Here is a 19,561-nt window from a genome sequence, read left to right on the forward strand (position 1 = left end):
AGAATTATGTTTTTTAGTTCGCCCTGGCCCCAGATCACGAAAAATGGAAACGCAACGGATCTCGGAAAATGCTGCAATTTTTTTAAACAGATTCTGGAATTTTTTTCACCACATAAATAAAAAAGAACCTATATATGTTTGGTATCCGCAAACTCATAATGACCTGGAGAATCATAGTGACAGGTCAGTTTTAGCATTTGGTGAACATGGTAAAAAAAAAAAGAAAACTCTTGTGGATTTGCACTTTTTTTGCAATTTCACTGCACTTAAAGTTTTTTCCCTATTTTTCAGTACACAATATGGTAAAACCAATGGTGTCTTTCAAAAGTACAACTCATCCTGCAAAAAATAAGCCCTCACACGGCCATATTGACTGAAATTAAAAAAGTTATAGCTCTGGGAAGCAGGGGAGCAAAAAACAGAAACGCAAAAACGAAAATGGGCTGTGGCATGAAGGGGTTAATAAATAGCTTGCTAATATGCTTTCATCACAGGACTCCTTGTAGAAGTGCTACAGAGTATCTGGTCTGCATCATATGATTGACATTATGATATAACACATAATTGAATCTGTATTTACCAGTCCAATAGTTCTCACCATGGTGCCAAGTTTCAGTAGTACAATTATATCTCCTTTGTGCACAATAGTATCTTAAATTGCTGAGGGCATGTCTGCATCTGCGTTGGATGCTTCAAAAGTAACATCCATGACAGATTCTGATGATTTTCACAAGAATAGTACTGCATGCCTGCAGATACCTTGATGGGATTCAATGGATCCAGTTATAAGTCAATGGAGTCCATCAGTCACAGTCAGAAATGGCAATGCAACATCAATTCAGAGGAAAAGGACACACACTGCTTCCTTTCTCTCATGAGTTCTACAAATTCCAGACTTGGGCAGCACAGTAATCACCAGGACACATTGCTTTCAAAAATCATAGTGGTGCTCATTGGGGTGAGCAATCCAAAGTCCAAACATGAAGTAGTTTAAGGCCAGTTTCACGCCTCCTTGAATCAGACCGCCGGGCCTCCTGACCTGAGCTACCTTCCTAACAGCCATCTATAAAGGAGTGAGTTCAGGTTAGTGCTTCTGTAAGCCGGTTGCTTGGATGCAACAAGGACAAGGCCGAAGTAGCCAACTAAGTAATTTATCTCCTTAACACACATATGGACAGGTGTTGAGGAGAGCCTTAAGATCAAATACTTAATTAACCTCAAGTGTATTATTTCACCTTACATGAGCTTTTTCAGATCAAAGTGTGACACTAAAGATGGCTGCCATTTCCTGCTTGCCTCATACCATGTGCTAATGGAACTGGAATTTCCTGTTTGGCCAAACAGCATGTGCTCTATGGATTCACCCACGACGACGCCCAAGGTGATGACTTCATGGACCAACCCAGCCTGATAACCTCATGGATCCGCCTGGACTAGCTCACTGCCCAACCAACTAACCAATGGAATACATCCGAACACTCCCATTTTAGAGCTAACCGAGCCTCATTAAAAGAGACATATAAACCTATGTTTGAATCAATAAAGGCTCTATTTTTCTCTTCCTCTCTCTCTTGGAGCTATGCCATATATTGATCAAAGAGAGATTACATCCAACTGTGGTGTGATTCTTTTAATGCGCACTGATCAATACCCATTGGGCCAGGAGCAGGCAACTAGTGAACATTATTTATTATTCAACCTAACTGTTAGGGCTGACGGCACGCACCAAATTATAAAATAGTAGTAGGTGAGTTCACAGCCCGGGGTCCACCGTGCAGAGGTGGTACACTGCTGCTAGATAATGGCGGAAGAATTAAGCGGTGTGAAAACAGTCACACGTGGGTTACGTCACACAATGTGAACAAGAGCGAACTCTGTTAATTCACAGAGCCGCACGACCGCTGAACATAGATGCCGGAGCCTGTTTAGCTCACAGAGCCCGGCCAAAAAAGCACACAGTGCACGGCTACAGAACTCTACCCCAAGGACACGGGGTTAGAGTCCCTCTAGGCCCACTGAGTGCGCGGCGTCGCTGCCGCAAATGCCGCTATAGACGCTGGCTAAGGAGTGTGGAGCACGTGCACTGAGGCTTGCCAAGTCACTGGTGAGGACTAATGCCTGACTCAAACTCTGACCTACCTACGCCTAAGCCTGAGCGCTAGCAGGCTAGGCTGCACAACACATGCGTACCAAGGGTAGGGGTTTCTTAATGAGTCAGTCACCAGAGACATTCACACGTGCATACATCACTCACTTCTCATAGTCTGAAAATACAGTCTATCCTAGCGCATGGCCGAGCGGCCATGCGCGCCTTTTATAGCCGCGAGTGTCCGGGACCTTCCTGGCTTCTCGGATAGGCCAATCTGAACACGAGCAGGACCTGAGCACGTGACCGTCGATCTCCAATGGGAGATCACTCCACGAGCATGCTCAGTGGCCCAACATGGGGACTTAGTCCCTGGAGAATCTCGCTGCTGAGCAGCATGCATTGCCATAGCTGTGCCAGAGGTGGCAGCAGCAAGCAAACCCACGGAGCTGGTCTGGGCAGAGCGCCGGGACCGACGAGTTTGCTGAGTAACCTCCTCTGCAGCTGGAGAGGAATGGGAGAACGCCGGAAGCAAGGCTCGGGATTCCCGCTGTGCAGCAACAGGAACCCGACGCCTCACACTAACACAGGAACAGTTTTGGGAAAAGACTAGGTAGTGAAAGAACAGGATATTTACAGCATAGAATATTGACAAAGTTGATATCTAACATAATACAGCTCATGAGTAGTATTCCTCTCCTCTATCTTTCTAATTCCTAATGGATACAACAATCACAGGAATAAGAGTGTCACTAAAGGTGTCCCACCTAGGTTACAGGCACTAATGAGGTCACTGGTACTTGACGCAAGTGCTTCTAATAAAGTCAATCAATGCTCTCTTTGCATTTCTTACAATGGCCAAACCCCGTCCCGTCCACTGCACTACCCTGTTCCATTCGTTAGTGCTAGAAGTAACTGCCGGGCTCACTCGCTCCTCCAGATCACTGCAGTGGATATCCTGCACTCGGTGCTTTACCTGCGACGGTCGTCTGTCGGTACTGAACAGATGAAGGCTGTGTCTTGAGTTTTATTGTCTGGATCCCCGCTCTCTGGGACCGTATCAGTGACACCTGCGGTGTCCATCTCAACACACGTCACACTGGTCTCACTTATTGGCACCACACTGCTTCCCGCCTTGCCACTATGGCCTTTTGTATCGGGGAAATGTATCACAGATGTCACCTGACCTTGCAATCCTTTCAGATCCGTCCTTCCCGCAACACGTTTCCTTTTATTTTGGTTTTGACAGGGTCTGCTTGAACAGTAGGTGACAGCACTTTATTGAGGCATATTCTTCATAGAATCCTCTCATAATTTCACAGTGTCAAGTAAAAAAATCTGCAAAGCACAATGTAGAACAGATTTTTCTATCTCCAAAATCTCTAAATGAACCTGGCCTAATACAAACGTCAGTTTTCATGTGCATGTTCTATCTGTGTTTTTCACAGATAGAACACATGAGGCTGTTCACATGTTTGTGTTTTCTGCAAACCATGTGCCTGTGAAAAAATCACTGAGATATGTTCGATTTTGAGTCGATTCACAGATCAAAATTGTGCACTGAAGTCTATAGGTCCATGAAAATCGCAGAAAGCTCACGGATACCATCCATGGGCTATTTGATTTTACCATTTTAATTTTTTTTGTGTGCATAGTAATGTAGGTATATGAAGCACCCACACAGGATGTCCTGCTGTCATATTGGTATGTGTTAACTCATGGTAACACAAAAACCATACATAATTAAATAAATAAGCAACACACATATAATGGAAGAAAATGGCTGTGATGTTTATCAAGGGTAACCAAAATAAACTTTATAATAAATGAATAATTAAAATATCAATAAATAAAACTCCAATAAACCAATCCACCCAGAGAGCTGGGTGATTTTCCCTCAAATAAAACATCAAAGATCAAAGATTGCCTTACTCCAGTCCTCTCCTTATGGTCTTTGGAAAACTTCAGCCTGGCTCTCCTTTGCTTCTCATTGAAAGGCTTTTTTCTAGCTTTACATGACTTGAGCCCTGCCTCTAGGAGCCTGTTACGAACTGTTCGGCCGGGGTCACACTGGCGAGGAATACGGGAGAGTGAGAGGCGCAAAAAGCCCGCATTAGACACGGACAAATGATTTTCTATGGGGTCACTCGCACCAGGCGTATATTTCTCCTCCGTATCCTACGCTGCGTGCCACTCGCAGCATGCTGCGATTGTCAGCGTACTACGCCCGTAGTACGCCAATGCAAGTCTATGGGTGCGCAAAAAATACGCATTACACACGGAACACACGTGTGACCTGCGAGCAATACGCAGGTCTTTTGGCTGGTGAACAGGAAATGGGCCAATCCATCATCAGGAAGCCTAGACATGCAAATGAGGTCAAAAAGCGCTCCAGACATCCAGGAAGTACGCCTCCACGGAGTACAGCAGCAGCATGGCGTCCACATATATTAATATAGAGATGCTAATTGTGCTGGTGCAGGAGCGTCCAGAAATATGGGACCCACGCGACGCAAACTATGCGAACCGCACAAGAAAGGAGGCGTCATGGAGGCGCATCTGTCGCCAGATGTACCATGACTTTGGTGACAGACCACGTGATGAGCAGCATAAAATTCGTAAGTGCAACCATAAAAATATAATTAACCTTAGCGCGCACTATAAAAGGAATCTACAATCAGCCCCCCCCCCTTCCTGTGCATGTATTTTTATTAGCCTCATGAGGCCGTTACATTAGGATGTGACACGTGGCTTCACACAGCCATAATTAGGGGTTAGGCCACAAGCTCCTCATCCTCCTAGCCACTAAAATTAGTTTCAGGTGAGCTAATGAGACCCTGGGTATCGGCACAATTACATATGCCACCATGGGTAGAACGCACACCCCATAAGGCCCCATGCCTAGACTACTGTTTGAAAATGTGACCTCTCAAATATCTGATTTTGACAATCTTTCCTGTCACATTGCAGTGGAAGATGTGATGAAACGGTGGAGAAGCATCCGGGACCAGTACCGGCGGGAACGCCAGCAGCGGTCCAGGAGTGGGGATGCTGGCCATGTCAAGCGCAAATATATATATACTATGACCGGCTGAACTTCCTCGCCCCAATTCTGGCTCTGAGACCGTAAGTACATACCTCACACCACATGACACAAAAACATTACACAAATACTTTACAGGGACAAAAATATTGATGTATTTTTGCCTCTGTTCTATTTCATAACAGAACTCAATCCAACCTTACGGATCGAGGAACGGCCTCAGAGGCTGAGCCCATTATAGATCCTGTAGGGGAGGAGGTGGCTGGCCCATCTTCTCCCCCTACAAGAAGGATGGCTGAAGAGGAGGCTTCACCAGAACACACAATGTCTGCCCTACACAACACACCACCAGGACGGTCTGCAGCTGCAACCTCACCCATCCTGGAAGAGATGGGCAACTTGAGCAGCAGCCCAGCTGCCCAGATCAGGCCCTCCCCACAGGCTGCTCTAGCAACAAGGTGAATAAGAAGAAGGCGCCAGGTCAACATTCAAGAGAGCAGGACCAATGTGGACACTGGGGTGCTGAATTACTTGTCCAGAGTCACTACAGATGATGGTGAGGAGGCCTATGCACGTAGCCTCACCCTTTATCTCCCTGCCCTTACCCGTGAGGTCAGGCTCCGTATTAGGGAGTGTATTCAGATCCAGCTTGATGCAAGCACCCCCCCCAATACCCCATATGAGGTGTTTGAATTTCTGGAGAGGTGGCAGCTCTCACCAAGAAATTTAATGCGCATGAGACCATCCACACAGATGCTTGCTCAAGCAGGGTCTGAGCAGCCCCTAATACGTGGGCCAACACCTCAACCCCTTCCTCCCCCTACCCATCCTTCTATTCCGCAGCCCCAAATGTCTTCATCAAGCCAACCCCACCAATATGGCCACTTGTACCCACCCAGTGTTGGAGGCTGGTCCCAACCTGGTTGGGGACGATCTGGCTATCTTGGTGGGTATGAGCCACGGGCCTACCAGAGCCAACAAGAAGCACCTCACCATCATCATTATTACTCTGGCCAGTATCACCAACAGGCCCAGGAGGCTGGACAACAACAGCATCATGGGCAACAGTATGGCCCCACACAGGGCGATCTTGGCCACAATGTCCAGCAGCACCCACAGGCTGTTCCTCCCCGTTCCCCTTCCCCTACATATGAGGATTTATGATTCAAAATTTTGGAGATGTCCAGTAACAGGTAACTGGTGCTTCTAATCTAGACAAAAAAACAGGTGTTCTCCTTCACCAACATTTAGAACATAATTTAACACTCACATTTTTAAACAATGTTTTCCAAACATATGAAACAATCCATCATGACAGGCAACGCTACCTCACGCCTTTCACACAGATATTACATGTGTGTATAAAAAAGAAGATTTAAATGCGCTATACTGTTACCTGAAAGGATGAAAATACACTAATCACTTGCTAATGCATAGGAAAGGCGTGCTTGCCTTTAGTTAAGTAGTCAACTTTGTTATTAGCATCCTCTAGTAAACCAATTTGAGGCGACCAGCATTCTCAATATCACGCTCTCTCTATGTCTTAACAAGTGAGTTTTGTATTTTCATCCTTTACAGTATAGCATGCTTAAATATTGTCTGTTCTACAGACAGGTAATATCTGTGTGAAAGATGTGAGGTAGCCTTGCCTGTCATGGTGGAATCATTCTATGATTGGAAAACATTATGAGGAAATGTTGAGTGTTATCTTCTTGACTTTATTTTGGTGATGGAGCTCACCCTTTGTTGCCTAATCAAGGTTAATGTAGGCATGCAGCAATGTTGTTATTGCATAATGGTTGTTGCAGTTTTTTTCTGTAATGTTAATGTTACACCAAGTTAAAGAAGGCCCAAAGGGTCATTTTGGCCATTGCCAAATTTGTGTTATGGCAAAATTATGTTTGCCTTTAAAAAAAAACCAAAAAAAAAAAAAGGCAAAACTAAAAATTTGTCTACTCTAGTTAACGTCTCTGTGTGATTTCTCACTATCCCTCACAACATACTAACAGACACCAACCAATGCAAAGAAACACTCATAGAATCATAAAAAGGCTTGAGTAATATATATTTAGACCCACTTTGAAACAAAAAAATTATAACATAGACACAGCATTCTCTTGCCAAGAAGTTGCCCCCTCAGGTGAGATAAAGTAATTCGTGAATATATCACGCACTTTGAGGCCAGAGAGCGGTCTATGTTGAGGGATGATAGGTGGTCTCACCCTGCGCACATTGTCCGGCCTACGCACAACACCATCAGAGGAGGAACAATCATGTATCCTGGTGAAGTTATGCAGAACAACACAGGCTTTGACAACTTCATTCACATTTTGCTCACTCAACTGAATGGCAGACTGGAGTACCCGCCATTTGGCACAAAGAATCCCAAAGGAACACTCCACCAGTCGCCTAGCACGTGATAGGCGCAAGTTAAAAATTCTGCGCCTGTGGTCAAGGTTGCGCCGGGGATATGGCCTCATGACATTACGTGATAACTGAAAGGCCTCATCTGCCACAAGGACATAAGGGACTGATTGTTCGGGGGAGCCTGGTAGCTGGCGTGGTGGTGGGAGATCCAACTGGTTGGTGCGTAGCCGCCGACCCATTATGGAAGTATTGAAGACTCTAGAGTCTCCCGTCCTTCCATAGGCCCCAATGTCAACAATTATAAACTTGTATTGAGGGTCTACCAGAGCCAACAATACAACAGAAAAGTATTGCTTATAATTGAAGAATTGGGAGCCTGAGTTCGGCGGCTTACGCACCCTGATATGTTTGCCATCCAGGGCCCCAATACAATTTGGAAACTGGCAGTCCTCCTCAAAGTCCCTTGAAATCCTTAACCAGTCTTCCATCCTGGGCTCGGGTAGGACCACCATGGAGTTTTGTCCAGATTTCTGCACATGTAGACCTCACTATGCCTGAAATGGTTGACATTCCAATGAGAAACTCATGGTGGAGGGCGGCATAAGACAGGCCAGTGGACAGGAAGCTGTCGAACAACAGAAATAGTACAGGTTAGAATGGGTAAAGTAAAAAAAAATCAGTTACATGCCGACCAAACTTGGTAGGGAATGATAGAGAAGAACACACACATATTTGGTGGCACAATGACTAAGTGATATGCAGTACATATTAGATGTAACATTCTGCTGTGTCAGGTGAAACATATTTTGAGGAAGATGAGGGTATTAAACTTTGTCCAAGAAGGCCAAAAAACATAAGTTAACACACACATTATGAACATAGAGAATGTGGTCGTGGAGTACATACCGTATTGTGAGTAGAAGTCGCTCCTCTGCAGATATGGCTTGGCGCATCCTAGTGTCCTGAAAGGTGATCCCAGGGCGCACTGTCTCCAAGAGGCGATCAAATGTGGAAATGCTCATTCGACAGTACTGGTAAAATTTCTCCGGATGCTCCCGCAGAGACGAATAGAGGCGGTGAAAATGACCTCTTGTGAGTCGTTGCCTCAAAAGTGGATGTACCCACATGCGTCTCCTCCTCCGCGGATCCACTATCACAGGATATGGTTGGCCAAAGCGCCGTGACAAAAGCCAGGTAAAGAGAACCTGCTCGGTTGTATTGAATGTCAGACCCTCGGCCATGCTGCACAAAGAACACCAACACACCTCGTGAAAGCAAGGTGAGAAATGTACAGAATGTAGGCAGCAACCTGTTTCTGAGTGTCTAAATAGGGTGCAGGCTAATGATTTAAATTGTTTGCAGGCCTCAAAACTGTTAAATGTCCATTTTGCAAGGCTGCGAGAAAATCTCGCCATACGGATTGCATACGAATGCCACACGGATTACATACGGATGCACACATGCGCAAAATACGCGACCACACCTTGCTTACGGATGACCTACGGAGCACTGTTTAGGGGTCATTGATCCGTATTCCGCATGTAAAATACGGAGCGTATTTTGCGCAGGTTAGTGTGACTCCAGCCTTCTTGCCATGCACTTCATCCCAGCTGCCTTTTGCCATTCCTTTTGTAGGTCACTTGATGTCATCCTGCGGTTTCTGAATGACATTCAAATAAAATGACGGTCATCATGGTCAGTGGAGAGTCGTTTTTGCCCTCTGCCGGTCTGTAGCTTTGTTGTCTGCTGCTTGACCTTGTTGTAATGGTATATATATATATATATATATATATATATATATATATATACACACACATATATATGTGTATACTCGCGCTTTAACTCAGTCACATCATTACTGATAAAAACACCAAAAAAAATACCGGATTCCTTCATCAGGGATAAGAAGAGCCACACTCCACATAGGGAATAATGGGGCCTCCAGCACCGAATTCCACCCACAGAGCCACACTCCACATAGGGAATAATGGGACCTCCAGCACCGACCTCCACTCACAGAGCCGCACTCCACATAGAGAATAATGGGGCCTCCAGCACCGACCTCCACCCGCAGAGCCACACTCCACATAGAGAATAATGGAGCCTCCAGCACCGACCTCCACCCGCAGAGCTGCACTCCACATAGAGAATAATGGAGCCTCCAGCACCGACCTCCTCCCGCAGAGCCACACTCCACATAGAGAATAATGGAGCCTCCGGCACCGTCCCCCACCCGCAGAGCCGCACTCCACATAGAGAATAATGGAGCCTCCGGCACCGACCTCCACCCGCAGAGCCGCACTCCACATAGAGAATAATGGAGCCTCCGGCACCGTCCCCCACCCGCAGAGCCGCACTCCACATAGAGAATAATGGGGCCTCCAGCACAGAATTCCACACTCCACATAGAGAATAATGGAGCCTCCAGCACCGACCTCCACCCGCAGAGCCGCACTCCACATAGAGAATAATGGGGCCTCCAGCACAGAATTCCACACTCCACATAGAGAATAATGGAGCCTCCAGCACCGACCTCCACCCGCAGAACCCCACTCCACATAGAGAATAATGGGCCCTCCAACACAGAATTCCACCCGCACTCCACATAGAGAATAATGGAGCCTCCAGCACCGACCTCCACCCGCAGAGCCCCACTCCACATAGAGAATAATGGGGCCTCCAGCACAGAATTCCACCCGCAGAGCCACACTCCACATAGAGAATAATGGAGCCTCCAGCACCGACCTCCACCCGCAGAGTCGCACTCCACATAGAGAATAATGGGGCCTCCAGCAGCGACCTCCACCCGCACTCCACATAGAGAATAATAGAGCCTCCAGCACCGACCTCCACCCGCACTCCACATAGAGAATAATGGAGCCTCCAGCACCGACCTCCACCCGCAGAGCCGCACTCCACATAGAGAATAATGGAGCCTCCAGCTCCGACCTCCACCCGCAGAGCCACACTCCACATAGAGAATAATGGAGCCTCCAGCACCGACCTCCACCCGCAGAGCCACACTCCACATAGACAATAATGGAGCCTCCAGCTCCGACCTCCACCCGCAGAGCCACACTCCACATACAGAATAATGGAGCCTCCAGCACCGACCTCCACCCGCAGAGCCGCACTCCACATAGAGAATAATGGAGCCTCCAGCACCGACCTCCACCCGCAGAGCCACACTCCACATAGAGAATAATGGAGCCTCAGGCACCGAACTCCACCCGCAGAGCCGCACTCCACATAGAGAATAATGGAGCCTCCAGCACCGACCTCCACCTGCAGAGCCACACTCCACATACAGAATAATGGAGCCTCCAGCACCGACCTCCACCCGCAGAGCCGCACTCCACATAGAGAATAATGGAGCCTCCAGCACCGACCTCCACCCGCACTCCACATAGAGAATAATGGAGCCTCCAGCACCGAACTCCACCCGCAGAGCCACACTCCACATAGAGAATAATGGAGCCTCCAGCATCGACCTCCACCCGCAGAGCCGCACTCCACATAGAGAATAATGGAGCCTCCGGCACCGACCTCCATCCGCAGAGCCACACTCCACATACAGAATAATGGAGCCTCCAGCACCGACCTCCACCCGCAGAGCCGCACTCCACATAGAGAATAATGGAGCCTCCAGCACCGACCTCCACCCGCAGAGCCACACTCCACATAGAGAATAATGGAGCCTCAGGCACCGAACTCCACCCGCAGAGCCGCACTCCACATAGAGAATAATGGAGCCTCCGGCACCGACCTCCACCCGCAGAGCCGCACTCCACATAGAGAATAATGGAGCCTCCGGCACCGTCCCCCACCCGCAGAGCCGCACTCCACATAGAGAATAATGGGGCCTCCAGCACAGAATTCCACACTCCACATAGAGAATAATGGAGCCTCCAGCACCGACCTCCACCCGCAGAGCCGCACTCCACATAGAGAATAATGGGGCCTCCAGCACAGAATTCCACACTCCACATAGAGAATAATGGAGCCTCCAGCACCGACCTCCACCCGCAGAACCCCACTCCACATAGAGAATAATGGGCCCTCCAACACAGAATTCCACCCGCACTCCACATAGAGAATAATGGAGCCTCCAGCACCGACCTCCACCCGCAGAGCCCCACTCCACATAGAGAATAATGGGGCCTCCAGCACAGAATTCCACCCGCAGAGCCACACTCCACATAGAGAATAATGGAGCCTCCAGCACCGACCTCCACCCGCAGAGTCGCACTCCACATAGAGAATAATGGGGCCTCCAGCAGCGACCTCCACCCGCACTCCACATAGAGAATAATAGAGCCTCCAGCACCGACCTCCACCCGCACTCCACATAGAGAATAATGGAGCCTCCAGCACCGACCTCCACCCGCAGAGCCGCACTCCACATAGAGAATAATGGAGCCTCCAGCTCCGACCTCCACCCGCAGAGCCACACTCCACATAGAGAATAATGGAGCCTCCAGCACCGACCTCCACCCGCAGAGCCACACTCCACATAGACAATAATGGAGCCTCCAGCTCCGACCTCCACCCGCAGAGCCACACTCCACATACAGAATAATGGAGCCTCCAGCACCGACCTCCACCCGCAGAGCCGCACTCCACATAGAGAATAATGGAGCCTCCAGCACCGACCTCCACCCGCAGAGCCACACTCCACATAGAGAATAATGGAGCCTCCAGCACCGACCTCCACCCGCAGAGCCACACTCCACATAGAGAATAATGGAGCCTCCAGCACCGACCTCCACCTGCAGAGCCACACTCCACATACAGAATAATGGAGCCTCCAGCACCGACCTCCACCCGCAGAGCCGCACTCCACATAGAGAATAATGGAGCCTCCAGCACCGACCTCCACCCGCAGAGCCACACTCCACATAGAGAATAATGGAGCCTCAGGCACCGAACTCCACCCGCAGAGCCGCACTCCACATAGAGAATAATGGAGCCTCCAGCACCGACCTCCACCTGCAGAGCCACACTCCACATACAGAATAATGGAGCCTCCAGCACCGACCTCCACCCGCAGAGCCGCACTCCACATACAGAATAATGGAGCCTCCAGCACCGACCTCCACCCGCACTCCACATAGAGAATAATGGAGCCTCCAGCACCGAACTCCACCCGCAGAGCCACACTCCACATAGAGAATAATGGAGCCTCCAGCATCGACCTCCACCCGCAGAGCCGCGCTCCACATAGAGAATAATGGAGCCTCCGGCACCGACCTCCATCCGCAGAGCCGCACTCCACATAGAGAATAATGGGGCCTTCAGCACCGACCTCCACCCGCACTTCACATAGAGAATAATGGAGCCTCCAGCACCGACCTCCACCCGCACTCCACATAGAGAATAATGGAGCCTCCAGCACCGAACTCCACCCGCAGAGCCACACTCCACATAGAGAATAATGGAGCCTCCAGCTCCGACCTCCACCCGCAGAGCCACACTCCACATAGAGAATAATGGATCCTCCAGCACCGACCTCCACCCGCAGAGCCACACTCCACATAGACAATAATGGAGCCTCCAGCTCCGACCTCCACCCACAGAGCCGCACTCCACATAGAGAATAATGGAGCCTCCGGCACCGTCCCCCGCCCTCAGAGCCGCACTCCACATAGAGAATAATGGGGCCTCCAGCACAGAATTCCACACTCCACATAGAGAATAATGGAGCCTCCAGCACCGACCTCCACCCGCAGAGCCGCACTCCACATGGAGAATAATGGGGCCTCCAGCACCGACCTCCACCAGCACGCCACATAGAGAATAATGGAGCCTCCAGCACCGACCTCCACCCGCACTCCACACAGAGAATAATGGAGCCTCCAGCACCGACCTCCACCCGCACTCCACATAGAGAATAATGGAGCCTCCAGCACCGAACTCCACCCGCACTCCACATAGAGAATAATGGAGCCTCCAGCACCGAACTCCACCCGCAGAGCCACACTCCACATAGAGAATAATGGAGCCTCCAGCTCCGACCTCCACCCGCACTCCACATAGAGAATAATGGAGCCTCCAGCACCGAACTCCACCCGCAGAGCCACACTCCACATAGAGAATAATGGAGCCTCCAGCACCGACCTCCACCCGCACTCCACATAGAGAATAATGGAGCCTCCAGCACCGAACTCCACCCGCAGAGCCACACTCCACATAGAGAATAATGGAGCCTCCAGCTCCGACCTCCACCCGCAGAGCCACACTCCACATAGAGAATAATGGGGCCTCCAGCACCGACCTCCACCCGCACTCCACATAGAGAATAATAGAGCCTCCAGCACCGACCTCCACCCGCAATCCACATAGAGAATAATGGAGCCTCCAGCACCGAACTCCACCCGCAGAGCCACACTCCACATAGAGAATAATGGAGCCTCCAGCTCCGACCTCCACCCGCAGAGCCACACTCCACATAGAGAATAATGGAGCCTCCAGCACCGACCTCCACCCGCAGAGCCGCACTCCACATAGAGAATAATGGAGCCTCCAGCACCGACCTCCACCCGCAGAGCCGCACTCCACATAGAGAATAATGGAGCCTCCAGCACCGACCTCCACCCGCAGAGCCGCACTCCACATAGAGAATAATGGAGCCTCCAGCTCCGACCTCCACCCCCAGAGCCACACTCCACATAGACAATAATGGAGCCTCCAGCTCCAACCTCCACCCGCAGAGCCACACTCCACATACAGAATAATGGAGCCTCCAGCACCGACCTCCACCCGCAGAGCCGCACTCCACATAGAGAATAATGGGGCCTCCAGCACCGACCTCCACCCGCACTCCATATAGAGAATAATGGAGCCTCCAGCACCGAACTCCACCCGCAGAGCAGTGGCGTAGCAACCGTTTGTGGCGCCCGGGGCGGTCGAAAAATTTGCCGCCCCTTTGGTCGTTGAAAATCCGGAAGCATCCGAAGAGCCCACACTACACTCAAAGATCTCTGCTGTTATTATTTCTAAGTTTCTAGACATTCATCTTCTTGCAGTTCTCTCTATATATGTATGTATTAGCTTGATGATGCTGGATGAAGACCTAATGGCTTTTTTAATAATAATTTTTAATAATGTGACAGAAAAAAAACAAAGTTCTGTTTGATGCTTAGACCAGTCACCTGAATCAAAACATCCCAGCGATGCGTAGATGCAGAAAAGAACGAAAACAACCGGTCCAGTGTGCCGAAACATGTCACAGAGTAAATCGACACAGAAGCTGCATGTACACAAGCCAGATTCAGGGAATGGTTTGAGCATGGCACAAACAGAGCTTTCGGGTTGATTTCGGAGATGCGCTTCTGGACACCTGATCGATGGCCTGCCATAACAGCAGCATTGTCATAAGCCTGGCCACGGCAATCATCTATCGGAAGCCCATCGTTCTCCAGTTCTGCCAATATCAGTCTGGAAATTTCCTCTGCGCTTTTACCCTTTGTCTCAATGAAGCGGAGAAATGATTCCTGCACCTTCACTTCATTTCCGTCCAGTTTCACGTAGCGCAACACCTCGCTCATCTGGTCCTTGTGAGATATATCCGGAGTGCTGTCAAAAATTATGCAAAAATACTTGCTTTCCTTTATCTGTGCGATGATTTTCTTTCTCACATGCTCTGCCAAAATGCTCACAAATTCATTTTGAACTTCTGGTGACAGATAAGAAGTAACGATTTTCTTTCCCAGCTTAACTTTTACCAAATGTTCGTGGAGCACAGGGTCATACTTGGCCAACAAATGAACCAATTCCAAAAAATTGCCTCTATTTTCCTGGCCTTCTTCATCTTTGTGGATGTCTTCCCGGTGACCCCGTAGTGCCAAATTCTGCTTGGAGAGAAATCTGACGATATCCAGTAATCTAGCTAGAATTTCTCGCCACTTCTTAGTCTCCTTCTCAATAACACCTTCCATAGCTTTGTTAATTGTCTTTCCTTCAGCAAGCCGGATCTCTAGCTCCTTCCAGTTGAGGAATGCCTGAGCATGTGATGTGCTAACTTCGTGTTCATGTACTTTAGGATTTAATTTCCACCAGTTCCTGAAGCCCTCAGCAGCAGAAAAACTGGACAGCCCAGTTGAAAAAAGTCTGCAGCAAAAGCAGAACAGGGCCTCTTTCAAAGGAGAATACACCATCCATGTTCTCAAACTTTTCTCTCCGTTCCGCAAATCACGAAAAAACCATGTCTTTGTAAGTTTCCTCGTGTCACCTTTTGTTTTAGTTCCTGGTCGCGTTACTTCCTTGAATTCACATTCGAGGTGCTGCACAGCAGCATATCCCTGCCGGACAATCATAGCACGAATTTCATGGTCAATCTTAACAGGCCACATACCAACATCAGTAAAATCAGTTGGTATGTCCGTTTTCAGACCGACTAGTGGTTGCCCTTCCAATGCTTCAACTTCACGCGCACCATCTTCCGCATCACCGACTGTTTCCGCATCATCGACATGCTCAATGGCGCCTTCGGCAGTATCAACGTTAGCAATATCAACTTCATCTTCAGTCTCAGCATGAATGTTGTCTTTTGCTTCCACCACTTCGGCTGTAGGCGTAGATGTCTTTTGGATGAACTTTAAAAGCACGCCTTTATTCTTTGCTGCCTCCTCTTCTTTGGCTTTTTTCTTTTTACGGAATGCCGCACCGCTCTCTTTTACTCTCTTCATTATGATGCCTTCACTTACAATTCACGCAAAGATTCTTGAAAATTCACGCATAGGGCAAACTAATTTGACAGGATGTGCATCAACGTTGCCGCAGGGCCGGCTGTGTTTCAATGTTCTGTAATGGCCAGCATGTAAAAAAAACACAAAGAGAAGGGGCGCAATGAGGAGTATGTATAGGGCCAAATGGTCACTCACATATTGGGGTTGTGCTGTGCACCTCTGCTTCTCCCCAGCATTGTGAGTGTGCGGCGGTGTAATTAGAGCACTAGGAGAGCACACCTGGTCACAGAGATTAAGGTCTGTCACTAGATTTGCAGAACTAACTTTTGTTCAGTTCAACATGATATTAATGACATCTGAATTTAATACTGCCCCTATGTACAAGAATATAACTACTATAATACTGCTCCTATGTACAAGAATATAACTACTATAATACTGCTCCTATGTACAAGAATATAACTACTATAGTACTGCCCCTATGTACAGGAATATAACTACTATAATACTGCTCCCTATATACAAGAATATAACTACTATAATACTGCTCCTATGTACAAGAATATAACTACTATAGTACTGCCCCTATGTACAGGAATATAACTACTATAATACTGCTCCCTATATACAAGAATATAACTACTATAATACTGCTCCTATGTACAAGAATATAACTACTATAGTACTGCCCCTATGTACAGGAATATAACTACTATAATACTGCTCCCTATATACAAGAATATAACTACTATAATACTGCTCCTATGTACAAGAATATAACTACTATAGTACTGCCCCTATGTACAGGAATATAACTACTATAATACTGCTCCCTATATACAAGAATATAACTACTATAATACTGCTCCCTATGTACAAGAATATAACTACTATAATACTGCCCCCTATGTACAAGAATATAACTACTATAATACTGCCCCTATGTACAAGAATATAACTACTATAATATTGTTCCTATGTACAAGAATATAACTACTATAATATTGTTCCTATGTACAGGAATATAACTACTATAATACTGCTCCCTATGTATAGAGAATAATATATTTTCTTCAGATGAGCACATTACAGGTAAGTATATATTATATAATGGAATATAACAGGGTTTATATACAGAAATAGAACATGATGTGAGGAGTATATAGGTAGAGGTGTGCGTACACTGGTATATACCACATCTTCTGTATAATACCATGAGTGTTATATAGTGAGATGAATCTCACTTTGCCATGTGCATATCCTTTCTATAGGTGGATCTCACATCCCCGGTTGTTTATAGGGGTATATAGCTTCTATAGCTGACTCCCAAGTGTGTATACGGGTATATAGCTTTTGTAGACTACTGCCTGGTGTGTATATAGCTTCTACAGGTGGCTCCCAGGTGAGTATATAGGGGTATATAGGTGTTCCCAGGGGTGTATACTTGTATATAGCTTCGATAGGTGGCTTCCAGAGGTGTATACAGGTGTACATAGCTTTTTGATAAGGCTCACTGGTGCCCCCATGACTGGCTTACATGACTGGCATAAAAGATTGGCGTACATGACTGTCTTACATGACTGTGTTACATGACTGGTGTAAATGACTGCCCTCCATGACTTGCATACATGACTGGGTAACATAACTGGCATACATGACTGGCTTACAAGACTGACATAAATGATTTGCATACATGACTGGCGTAAATGACTGGCATACATATCTGTCTTTCATGATTGTCTTTCATGATGGGCCTACATGACTGGCGTACTTCTGGCATACATGATTGTCTTACATGACTGTCGTACATTACATGACTGGCGTATATTACATGACTGGCTTACATTATATGACTGGCGTACATTACATGACTGGCGTACATTGCATGACTGGCGTACATGACTGGCGTACATGACTGGCGTACATTACATGACTGGCGTACATTACATGACTGGCTTACATGACTGGCGTATATCACATGACTGGCTTACTTTACATTACATGACTGGCGTACATTACATGACTGGCTTACATGACTGGCGTATATCACATGACTGGCTTACTTTACATTACATGACTGGCGTACATTGCATGACTGGCTTACATGACTGGCGTATATCACATGACTGGCTTACTTTACATTACATGACTGGCGTACATTACATGACTGGCTTACATGACTGGCGTATATCACATGACTGGCTTACTTTACATTACATGACTGGCGTACATTGCATGACTGGCTTACATGACTGGCGTATATCACATGACTGGCTTACTTTACATTACATGACTGGCGTACATTGCATGACTGGCTTACATGACTGGCGTATATCACATGACTGGCTTACTTTACATTACATGACTGGCTTACATTACATGACTGGCTTACATGACTGGCGTATATCACATGACTGGCTTACTTTACATTACATGACTGGCTTACATTACATGACTGGCTTACATGACTGGCGTATATCACATGACTGGCTTACTTTACATTACATGACTGGCTTACATTACATGACTGGCTTACATGACTGGCGTATATCACATGACTGGCTTACTTTACATTACATGACTGGCGTACATTACATGACTGGCTTACATTACATGACTGGCTTACATTACATGACTGGTGTACATGACTGGCGTATATCACATGACTGGCTTACTTTACATTGCATGACTGGCATACATTACATGACTGGCGTACATGACTGGCGTACATAATCCTGGAGCTGGACGGGTATGGGGGCATAGCCTTCTGACAAGGAGGGATTGGGGTCTTTTTCCTCTGGTGAAGGGCGTGCGATAGACCACATCCATGTTTATTTTGTTTTGCACTTGAGTGAAGGAAGTCACATTTTGGGAATCTACAGCAACAGTGCAGGACCCATGACAAAATGCCACTACTACTAACTCAGCCTTCCTAGAATAGAAGCCACAGCATCATGGTTGGCAATCACTGGCCTACTGGAACACAAAACGCAACTGCCCCATCATCCATAGTCTGCAAGAATGTACCGCGGTCCCGGGTGAAGCGGCACACACCATTCAGTCCATGACAAGCCAACAGTGTTCTTATTCGTGAGCGTTCATAATGGCGGCTTACAACTGGGGGAAATGGGCGACGATCTGCTATGGACGTACTCCAGCAGAGAATGCACCAGCTGATTATATTGTTTGTACGTCGGGTATTTTTTCTACAGTCCTAATCTCCCATCAGACGTCATGTCTGACTGCACTGGTCGTGACGCAAGCACAGCCAGAAGGTGGCAGGTGGCAAGTGTCCCCAGGTCCAATAACGGGTACCCCTAGCCAGGGAAGGGTTAAGTCCGGTGTGGTGCAGCGGAGGTTTCTGGGCCAGTAATGAGT

At 47.7% G+C, this 19,561-nt stretch overlaps 1 protein-coding gene across 1 annotated transcript; it reads right to left on the minus strand.

The window, feature by feature from the left end:
• Window positions 1-2,787: 2,787 nt before the first annotated feature.
• Window positions 2,788-16,183, minus strand: LOC141069544 (zinc finger MYM-type protein 1-like). Its single transcript, XM_073559198.1, has 2 exons — window positions 14,648-16,183; window positions 2,788-2,802 (listed from the first exon to the last, which is right to left on the minus strand). Exons 1-2 carry the CDS (start codon window positions 16,181-16,183, stop codon window positions 2,788-2,790), a joined length of 1,551 nt encoding a protein of 516 aa, XP_073415299.1.
• Window positions 16,184-19,561: the final 3,378 nt, after the last annotated feature.

This window comes from Dendrobates tinctorius, unplaced genomic scaffold, assembly GCF_039654945.1.
Source record: "Dendrobates tinctorius isolate UK_male_01 unplaced genomic scaffold, ASM3965494v1 ptg000265l, whole genome shotgun sequence".
NCBI classification, from domain to species: Eukaryota; Metazoa; Chordata; class Amphibia; order Anura; family Dendrobatidae; genus Dendrobates; species Dendrobates tinctorius.

Excerpts from the sequence above, each read along its gene's own strand:
- LOC141069544 (XM_073559198.1), bottom strand. The coding sequence starts at position 16,183 with ATGAAGAGAGTAAAAGAGAGCGGTGCGGCATTCCGTAAAAAGAAAAAA.